The following is an 11323-nucleotide window of genomic DNA, read 5'->3' as shown; positions in this document are numbered from 1 at the left end:
ATTATGTGGATATATTGAAGCAACATCTAAAAACATCAGTCAGGAAGTTAAAGCTTGGTCGCAAATGGGTCTTCCAAATGGACAATGACCCCAAGCATACTTCCAAAGTTGTGGGAAAATGGCTTAAGGACAACAAAGTCAAAGTATCGGAGTGGCCATCACAAAGCCCTGACCTCAGTCCTATAGAAAATTTGTGGGCAGAACTGAAAATGCGTGTGCGAGCAAGGAGGCCTATAAACCTGACTCAGTTACACCAGCTCTGTCAGGAGGAATGGGACAAAATTCACCCAACTTATTGTGGGAAGCTTGTGAAAGGCTACCTGAAACGTTTGACCCAACAATTTAAAGGCAATGCTACCAAATACTAATTGAGTGTATGTAAACTTCTGACCCACTGGGAATTTGATGAAATAAATAAAAACTGAAATAAATCACTCTCTCTACTATTATTCTGACATTTCACATTCTTAAAATAAAGTGGTGATCCTAACTGACCTAARACAGGAAACTCTTACTAGGATTAAATGTATTAAAAACTGAGTTTAAATGTATTTGGCTAAGGTGTATGTAAACTCCGACTTCAAACTGTATCGCCATACAACTTATCTGTCTGTAACGTTAAATATACCAACCATACAGTGCATTCGGAAAGTATTTAGTTCCCTCAACTTTTTCCACATTTTGTTACGTTACAGCCTCATTCTAAAATTAATTAAACACACAATACCCAATAATGACAAAGCAAAAACAGGTTTTAGATATTTTTGAAAATGTATTAAAAAAATAAAACATCACATTTACATAAGTATTCAGACCCTTTACTCAGTACTTTGTCAGTTTTGGCAGCGATTACAGCCTTGAGTCTTCATGGGTATGACGCTACAAGCTTGACACACCTGTATTTGGGGAGTTTCTCCCGATCTTCTCTGCAGATCCTCTCAAGCTCTGTCAGGTTGGATGGGGACCGTCGCTGCACTTGTCTCAAAGCCACTCCTGCGTTGTCTTGGCTGTGTGTTAAGGTCATTATCCTGTTAAAAGGTGAACCTTCACCCAAGTCTGAGGTCCTGAGCGCTCTGGAGCAGCTTTTCATAAAGGATCTCTCTGTACTTTGCGCTGTTTATCTTTCCCTCGATCCGGACTAGTCTCCCAGTCACTGCCCCTGAAAAACATCCCCACAGCATGATGCTGCCACCACCATGCTTCACTGTAGGGATGGTGCCAGGTTTCCTCCAGACTTGGTTTCGTCAGACCAAAGAATCTTGTTTCTCATGGTCTGAGAGTCCTTTAGCTGCCTTTTGGCAAACTCCAAGCGGGCTGTCATTTGCCTTTTACTGAGGAGTGGCTTCCGTCTGGACACTATACCATAAAGGCCTGGTTGGTGGAGTGCTGCAGAGATGGTTGTCCTTCTGGAAGGTTGAACCATCTTCACAGAGGAACACTGGAGCTCTGCCAGAGTGACCATTGGGTTCTTTGCACCTCCCTGACCGAGCCCTTTTTGTAACCACCAAGGAAGAGTCTTGGTGGGTCCAAACTTCATCCATTTAAGAATGATGGAGGCCACTGTGTTCTTGGGGACCTTCAATGCGGCAGACATTTTTGTGGGACCTTATATAGACAGGTGTGTGCCTTTCCAAATCATGTCCAATTAATTGAATTTAAAACAGGTGGACTCCAATCAAGTTGTAGAAACATCTCAAGGATGATCAATGGTAACAGGATGCACCTAAGCTCAATTTCGAGTCTAGTGTGTAGATTGCTGAGGAATAGTTTTTCTTTAATCTATTTTAGAATAAGGCTGTAACGTAACAAAATCTGGAAAAAGTCAAGGGGTCTGAATACTTAACGAAGGCACTGTATATCCCTCCAAACCACATCTCACGGCAGTACTCAGTGCCAAAATGGCCACTATTTGGTATTAGATTAAAATGTAATCTTATTTCATGCTGTAATAGTGGCATCATGCACCGCTGGACAAAGACAAGGGAGTCAAGAGCCACTTAGTCCAAAAACCACCTATTAGCTCCTGGGTCATTCCACCAATTAGGTGCCTTTTGAGTAAGTTAACTTGGTGAAGAAAAAAACACATTCTGTCATAAAGAGCACAAAAAACTTTGTCCCATCTCAAAAAGTACTAGAGTAAGTGCCTATTAGCGCCAAATAAAGTAACAGGGTTGACCGTAACGGGGTTGACGATTTTATCTTAAATCAGCCATGAATCCTCTCGTGACAGGGGGAAAGGAAGCTTGGAGGGCAGGGAGTGGCAATTGAATGCAAGCTTCACAAAAAATGTTTCTAGTCTACCTATGGGTGACAGGGTTGACATGTTATGCTTGACGCACTCTGTTTTCCACCAAAAAACAACAGAAAATGGCCAAAGAGWAGARCCAGCTGCTTTTACACTAGGATGKAACTATTAGATGTTCATGGTTTCTTTTGAAAAAGATATTTAAAAAGGAATAGTTTCACCATATTAAAACGAGAGTTCAGTTCCTGTAACAGGATTGACCTTAAAATGATGGACAGGGTTTGTTTTTTTATACCTTAAAATGAATCACTAATAACATGAAATAAATAATCATCTTAAGAAATKATTTTGTCAAAGCAACAACTAGGGCTTTACAATGGCAGTATAACATGTGAGAAATGTTGGGGTTAAGTAGGTTCAAATCTTCCCAGAAGTCACAGAGAATGCAGAGGGACATGTCAAAATGCAGAATTTGGGCACTTTATCAAGTCCTCATTCATTTAAAAGAAATCAGGTTTGTAGAATTTTCTTAGTGCTGTACAATATATTAAAGGGCACTTAATTTAGTATAACAGGCTCAATATTTGGGCACAATTTCGACTTAAAATGTCAAAGGGGCGCAAAAGGCACTCATTTCCCCCCTACCGGCTAGTGCCAAGGATAAGTCCTTTATGAGAGAATATAAATAGTTTGCTGAGTGATAGGCTCTTGAAGGGATGACTGTCCCTCTTTAGCCACCATAGGACATGTGAAGTGCAGATAATGCAAATGCTTTGATGCTGCTATAGATTGGGAGGGTTCCTCAATCCATTTCTCAATCCATTCCTGGTGGAACCCCAGAAGGTGCACATTTTTGTTATAGCCCAGCATTAATAAACCTGATCTATCCGGTAACTGAGCATCAACCCTTTAGATAACCTGAATCAGGCGTGTTAGTGCTGGCGTGTTTCATGATGTTGACTTGGTTATCACTCAGAGTTGCCAGCCGGACAGTGTCCGTCTCACCTGTGAGAGCCACTCCTCGTCCTCCTGTCCGCTGTGGTCCGACGTCAGGCTGTCGTAAGACTCGTGGCGCGTGACAGGACCCGGGCTTCCAGGGGGCACCACTGTGGACACAGAGAGGGAGATAGTGTTTGTTGGAGTCAGAGAGAGAAAGCGAGGGACAGACAGACAGACAGGGAGAGAGAGAAAGCGAGGGACAGACAGACAGACAGACAGACAGGGAGAGAGAGAAAGCGAGGGACAGACAGAGACAGGGAGAGAGAGAAAGAGCTCAAGTTTTTCCTGTTGGCTTGTTTCTCTGACACTCAGTTAGGAGAGCAAAAGGGCATGTGTGTGCCTGAGTGTGTGAAGGAGCATGTGTAAGTGAGAGAGAACATGTGTACACACTCGTGTGTGTGAGCGAGCGTGCATGTGTGTGTGTGTGTGTGTGAGGCCCGTCAGCGGCACAGGCAGAGAGGCACCCAGATAGACAGAGTATTAACACGCTTGAATAAGCAGGCGTGGAGAATGAAGCTTAATGTGTAAAATCTGTCTTTTCTCCTGGCACCTCAGGGCCTAGCACCCCCCCCCCCCAGTCCATGGTGAATTTGTTTAATGCAGGAATGACTAATAAAGTTGTTAAGTTCTCATCTGGAGCGCACAAGGCACTGCTGTCTCTTGCCTTTTCTCTCCCTCGCTCTCTCTCTGGGTCTCTCGTGCGTAGAGCAGGTGTTGGGAGGCTTCTTAAGGAGGTGTGCTTGTCGGTTTGACACCACACACACAGCAGCGCTGTTACAAATACCTCGACTGACACTTCCACTGTGGAGAGGCTGCCCTTATTTTCCTAAAAGCTTGAAACACACTGCTCTCACCTGCTCTGGAGAGATGGGTAGCGTGAAGGTGTGTGTGGTTCCTAGCCAGATACTTATGTTGCTCTCTAACAAAGCCTGCTTGTGTTACTTATTAAACAAAATCATTACTACTCCTCACTCCTTCCTTCCTTCCTTCCTTCCTTCCTTCCACTCGCTCTCCCTCCTGCTCTACTCTTGCTCTCTGACCCTTGGGGGCAATAGCTGTTCCCTAATTAATTATTGATGCTTTGGAGCAGTTGCTTGCTGGGGTTACAGCGTTGTGGGGGTGGCGGGGCTTCCATTGGCCTGAGAGAGCCGGACGGACAGGCTCCTGAGTGGGGAGGCAGTGGTCATCCCCAAGGGCCAAGCACAGACAGACCTGTGTGTGTGTGTCAGTGAAATTGGAGACAATTCAGAGCAAAAAGATTTCTGTCTTCTATTTTTTCTTTTGCTACCAATGCACTTCATTTTAAGTCATGCTCATCTCTTTATTTTGTTAATCGCATGAAGTGTAATTGTATTAAAAGCTTGGCTTGTTCTTTGTTCACAGATGTGGCAGTGTTTGAACTTGAATATCTCAAACCAGATTGGGCATCATTCTCTCATTCTTTAACTGCAGCTTTAGTTCATCTAACAACTCAAACCGCCAGCCTTTATTTTCTCCAAGAGGAGTACCCTGTGTCCCCTCGGCTGTGTTCTCCTACCCACTCACCCCCTCTCTCTTTCGCTCTTGTCCTGCAGCAAAGCCAAGCCTCCCCCCCAGATCTCCCCCGTAAGTCTTGTGAGGAGAGTTCTGTGTGGCTGCTGTCTTTGCTGCCTCACGCTCCTGGTACATGACCAACCCCAACATGAAGAGAGAGAAGTAAGGAGGGTTGCTTTGGCTTTGGTACCATTATGTTTATCATTAGATATCCCACTAGTGCATTAGTATCCTAGCTGTTACCCCCAAAACCACCATCATGCTAAAACACTTCATTTCGTTTTAATTTGGCAAAATGTAGAAGTTTAAAATCTGTGTGAGAATCGTAAATACCATTTGACTTGGATCTGTGGTGTTGACCCCTCTTAGCCCCCTGTGTAGACCCAACATTAAGGTCAAGGAAGTACAAACCCACTCAGGGAGATGCTGGGCGAAGTAGACAAAACAACTTAGCAATGTCACAACAACATGCTCCTCTTACTTTGTAACGTTGACCTGTTGACCTCCCCTGTTCCTCAGACCAGTCCAGCCGGTCAGTGGTGGAGTCCCTCTATATCCTCAGTTGCTATGGCACCCTAGTGGAGCATGTCCTGGAGCCTCGGCAATCAGCACAGCCCAGAAGATCAGCGATGACACACCCCTGGAGCTCAACACATGTCCACGGGCCTGCTGGAGCCTGGCCAGTAACTGACCCTTCCTAACACACACACACACACACACACACACACCACACACACCCTCCGTTTTCCCCCCCCTCTGCTAAGCTGTGGTTCATGTTATAAAGATTTACATACATTACTGTATAACTGCACAATATATTACTGTATGTGATTTATACAGTAGTGCACTACATTGGGAATAGGGTGCCATTTGGGAGAGATCCTGAGATGTTCTCTGTAATTGACTGTGTGTTTCTCTCCTGTGTTGTTTTGGTTGTTACAGGACTCCACTGTGAATGAGCTGCAGCCTCCCTTTCTCTCCAACCACCCTCTGGTGCTGGCCTCTGACCTGGTGCAGTGTTACCAATACCTCCTGGCTGGATGTAAGTGGTATACACTGTGTGTGTGTATATGTACTATTTGTACGTGTGTGTGCACCAAGCGCCATTAGCCGGTGCCAGAGCTGATTCCTACTGATTATTCTCTGTGGGAGATTGTCTTCACCCTCTTATTGTGTGACATGCTGAGAGGAGGACCGTTTCAGTCCTCCTCCATTACTCCCTGTTCCCTCTTAAAACCCTCAGTGGAGATCCGACATCAGTCCACCTGAGTCGTGCCTCAGATCTCTTATCACACAAACTATCAGCTTTTCATCCGTTCCGTCTGTACGGCGCTTTCCATCAAGTCTTTGTCACTGTGTGTCTCTGTGTCTGCCTCCTCTGGACAAGGCAGCATGACAACGCTAACAGCTCAACCAACTCCACTCAACTCATTCAAATGAAGCCGATTAGCCAGCCTCAACTCCTCCTAACTCAGTAACAAGTACAAAGAGCACCAACGCACTTCAGTTTGATATGTGACAGGCTGCGGAGGCTGGAGATGGCAGAGGGAAGAGGAGGGCGACTCTGGAGGGCAGAGTGTACACGGATGGCCACACATTTAACTTATCCTCTGTTATAAGTGTGCGTTGTTGCATTAGCTGCATAATCATAAACATACATCAGTAATTATCTCCTGAAGTGCCGTTGGGGCAAATCCCCTTCTCCTCCCGTGTGCCTGTTCTTCTGTCTCCTCTATTCTACGCTAAATTGGCAGCTTCCCAAATGGCACCCTATTCCCTACTTAGTGTACTACTTTGACCTGCGTCCTATAGTCAACAGTAGTGCACTATAGGGAATAGGGTGCCATTTGGGAGGTAGACATTTCCCAGTGCTCAGGGTGAGCGGTAGGATATTTTCTCAAATGAGTTCTAATAGTCCTTTCTAGTGTCTTCATCAGAGCGATGAAGTCAAGTTGGTGTGACGGGCCGGCAGCGGATCGGCGCTGGGTTTAGTGTGACTTGGTCCTGTGAGAGGGCACAATGGGCCAGACAGAGGGCCAATGGGCCAGACAGAGGGCACAATGGGCCAGACAGAGGCACAATGGGCCAGACAGAGGGCACAATGGCCAGACAGAGGGCACAATGGGCCAGACAGAGGGCACAATGGGCCAGACAGAGGGCACAATGGCCAGACAGAGGGCATAATGATTTAGTCTCAGTGCTCTCTCACATTTAGCTCCAATTAGTGATGTCCAAAATATCACCGCCCGCCCCACCTTGTCTGTCTCTCCCTCGCCCCCGTTCCTCCTGCCAGCTGAGCAGCACCAACCCTGTCGCGCTCACACACCCAGGTCAATACAATATGACTCACTTAATTTGCCGTCTGTACTTCTACCCATTGCTCCGCTCCACCCCGGGCGTTTTCTTGCATGCTGCTACGGCTCACGGAGAGCCCCTTTCATTCCTCCGCGTTGCACCCGTTCTGTTTCATAACACTGTGCGTCCACTCCGCTCACCAGCGGATGGCTGGGCAGAGATGAAGTGATCCGGGGGGGGATCTGACCGGGGAGGCATTATACTCAGCCACACAACGAACACCACACACTGTGTTGGCTCTTGTTGTCCTTCTCCAGTGGTGTGTAAAGATGAGAGTTTATGTAGGGAGAAGCTGCTGCTCTCCACCCTGCTCCAATACAAACTACACTATCAGGGTCTAGTTTACCTAGTAGATACTACCCAAATGTCAACAAGCAGAGGAGTGAGTGACGGGAGAGGAAGGGATAGGGAAGCAAAGAAGACAGAGAAATTGAGAGACATGGAGGAGATGAAAGAGAGTCACAAAGAGAAATATGGAGAGAGGGAGGGAGCGAGTTAGGGGGGTATGATAAATCACTGGTACCTTTTTTAGATCTGCAAATTAGTGTGTATTCAGGGACCTAGCTGGGTTCCACAACCTTCTAGAGAATGGGGTTAGAGTGTTTACATGTTGTGTGTGATTGACAGCTGCTGCTCTCTCTATATTGGATGACCGGTGTGATTAAAAAATGCTGTTGCTGTGGAGGGATGGAGCTCAGGGTCATGCCAGCAGCCGGAGAGGAGCCTCGCAGGCTGGTGATTAAAAGCAGCGGTGGCGCCAGTTCATGGTCACTATCTCTACCTGTCCGTCTGCCCACCCCACTAGCACCGCTCTGGGCTCGCTCTGCTCTGCCACAGCCTGGTAAACAGCACCTCCACTACACTGCTGGGATGATAAGAGACAGAGAGGAGAGTACACACACACACACACACACACACACACACACACACACACACACACACACACACACACACACACACACTCACTCGCACGACACACAAACACACACACACCACACACTCACTCGCAGACAGACACACAAACACACACACATACTCACTCGCAGACAGACACACACAAACACACACCATACTCACTCGAGACAGACACACAAACACAACACACACACACACACACTCACTCACAGACATGACACATGACACAGAGAGACAGTGCGATATGAGGATGACGTGCTGGCCTCATAAATGCTGTCTCCATCCAGCTTTGATGGCTCAGGGAATCGTCACTGTTTGTGAATGGCTCAGCAGCGAGTTAGGAGAAACAGAGACCCTTTTCATTCTAAAAGGCCCAATGTGAATAAATGGGCCAATTTGTGTTGCCCTGAGGTGTCTGAGTAGATTTAAACCTGTGGTCGGATCCCTTAGAATAACACCACCACACGATTGACGAATGTGAGGCTTTTTTCCTTCCTCATTTGCAGCATTCATTTTGAGATTTAGGCCATATTTTCCCCCCTGTGGTCTTGCCGTTTTTGAAGCGTGGGGGCTGTATTCATATAGCTGTCTTTCTTGTGTGTTCAAGACACCTCTTCCCCGGCGCAAGACTTCGCCGAGGCAAACATGGCGTGAATAATTTACTCCCTGATCTTCTGCTGGCTCCTCTGAGTAGGCTGGGCACTTCAGTGGTGGCTGCGCTGGTGCTTTTTGGCCCTGGCCTCCCCCTAGTTTAAAGTTTTATTAGTCGTATGTACAAGTTGAGCAAACAATAATAAATAATAAAAGATAAGAATACTAAAATAAAGTTTAGCCCTAGATTCCTTTCATAAGTTAGTAACTGTGGAGGCTGGCTGTCTCCTGGGCCTCTACCATGACGACGCGCCACGGCCGTCGTAAATAACCGCTAATTGGTGTGAGAGACTTCCGAGGCCAGCGGAAGCTGGTCTTATCCGCTGGGCTGTTTGGTCTTTACCGCTGGCTGTCTGGTCTTTACCGCTGGGCTGTCTGGTCTTTACCGCTGGGCTGTCTGGTCTTTTCCGCTGGGCTGTTGGTCTTTCCGCTGGGCTGTCTGGTCTTTACCGCTGGCTGCTCTGGTCTTTACCGCTGGCTGTCGGTCTTTACCCGCTGGGCTGTCTGGTCTTTACCGCTGGCTTGTTTGGTCTTTACCGCTTGGGCTGTCTGGTCTTTACCGCTGGGCTGTCTTGGTCTTTACCGCTGGGCTGTTGGTCTTTACCCTGGGTGTTGGTCTTTACCGCTGGGCTGTCTGGTCTTTACCGCTGGGCTGTCTGGTCTTTACCGCTGGCTGTTTGGTCTTTACGCTGGCTGGGTCTGGTCTTACCGCTGGGGCTGTCTGGTCTTTACCCCTGGGCTGTCTGGTCTTTACCGCTGGGCTGTCTGGTCTTTACCGCTGGGCTGTCTGGTCCTGGTTTTACCGCTGGGCTGTTTGTTAAAGAAAAAGTGGGAAAGGAGGATCAGCCATAGACAAGTACTGTACAAGCCGGCCTTGTCAGATAGTGACATTATCCCAACTGGCCTGCCGAATTGTCAAGAAGGACTGCCCAAATCAGTGAGTGAGAGAGAGACCACCCTCAGATCATTAGTCCTATCTCTCCCCAGAGATCAGGTCATCAGTCAGACCTGATCAATACCTGGCCCTGCTTTTTTCTGGGTCTACTCACTTTACCTGCGTTACTGCTACTAGCATCCACCAGACAACTAACTGTCTGAAATTACACCATATTCCGATATAGTGCACTACTTTTGACCAGTGCACTATATAGGAAAGTGCCATTTTGGATGCATCCCTGCACTTCCTCCTGCTACTGGCCTTGACCAGACCATCACTGTGTCTCTCCTCTGATCAGCAGGACTACACCACTTCCTCCTGCTACTGGCCTTGACCAGACCACTCACTGTGTCTCTCCTCTGATCAGCAGGACTACACCACTTCCTCCTGCTACTGGCCTTGACCAGACCACTCACTGTGTCTCTCCTCTGATCAGCAGGACTACACCACTTCCTCTTAGAACCCAGAGACACCCGCTCGTTAAGATCGCTTAGGAACATTTTTAAAATCACTTTTGTTTTTTGATGGTGTGTTACCAGAACAGGGTATTTTCCAAAGAATAACACCAATCAGATTTGCCTGGTAAACACCATACATTTGTTATATTTCTACTTGATAGGAATGGTTATATTATTCCGCCTGAGTCAGTTGAAATTGTAGTCTTTGCTATCAACTATCACTAAAGCATATATGCCGTCTTGTGTTAATGAAATAGTACACGGTTTCAGACAGGTAGTGTAGTGGGCCTTTATAGTCGTGTATTAGTGACAGTATAGCCATCTGCTGCGCGGGGAAAAACTTTTCCTGAATGCATGACTGCTGTCTGCCACACCAAAATGGTGTTATTTTTCTCTGAATCCCTGTGAAAGCCTAACACTGTCAGATCGTATTTTATACTAGTCATGTTGGAACAGAACAAGCTTGCCCACCAGACCCAAGTTTATAATGGTCCGTTTTTGGATTGCATGAACAACAACAGTAATTGTGAAAGGGATGGCGGGGATGTAGGGTTGTGTTCCCAACAACTACAAGTGTGCTGCTGTAGTTCCTCAACGTCACAGCTAGGAGAGCTTAAAAAAAACACCTTATAGTTGAAGACTTTTCTTTGAGTCATAAAAAACATTGAAATGACTTAGGAACTGTGACCACTTGGAGACACCAGTTAGTCCTCTCACTCAAACCCTTGTCATTGTTTTATGTTGCACCTACCCCATATTTTCCAGGAAAAGCGGAGAAAAGCACAAAATCAGCAGTGTAATGTTTGGATTCTTGTGTCAGGTGAACTGTTGTCCTCAACTTTGGTCAATAATTTTCCCATCTTTCTTAAACTTTACTTTCAATTGCTACCATGCTTATGCATATGCTTTTCATATTTCTTCTGGAAGAAACATATCAATTTAGCCGTGTCCATATAGGCCAATTCCCAGAGTGTAAAGGGTTAAGAAAGTCTGTGATGACCGTAAAAGCAGCAGACCCCATGGCTGTCTATTGATCTATCTATATATTTATCCAGCCACTCACTCTGGTAGATATGTCTGTAACTGTTTGGTGGGTCAGTCTGTCTCTATATCCCTGCATTCCTACACACACACACACACACACACACACACACACACACACACACACACACACACACACACACACACACACACACACACACACAACATCACACACACACACATGCACAG

The 11323-nt window shown here is 46.5% G+C and overlaps 1 protein-coding gene across 1 annotated transcript in view; it reads right to left on the bottom strand.

Moving 5' to 3' along the window:
* LOC111956788 (BCAS3 microtubule associated cell migration factor-like) overlaps positions 1–11323 on the bottom strand; it is a 401535-nt gene that overhangs the window by 234287 nt on the left and 155925 nt on the right. The window contains 1 exon segment of the mRNA XM_070436727.1: positions 3251–3351. Within this exon segment, the coding sequence (XP_070292828.1) occupies positions 3251–3351 (101 nt within the window).

Source organism: Salvelinus sp. IW2-2015, linkage group LG4p, assembly GCF_002910315.2.
Source record: "Salvelinus sp. IW2-2015 linkage group LG4p, ASM291031v2, whole genome shotgun sequence".
Lineage (NCBI taxonomy): Eukaryota > Metazoa > Chordata > Actinopteri > Salmoniformes > Salmonidae > Salvelinus > Salvelinus sp. IW2-2015.
Note: the sequence above shows the minus strand (reverse complement) of the source record. Positions and strands in the feature narration are given on the sequence as shown.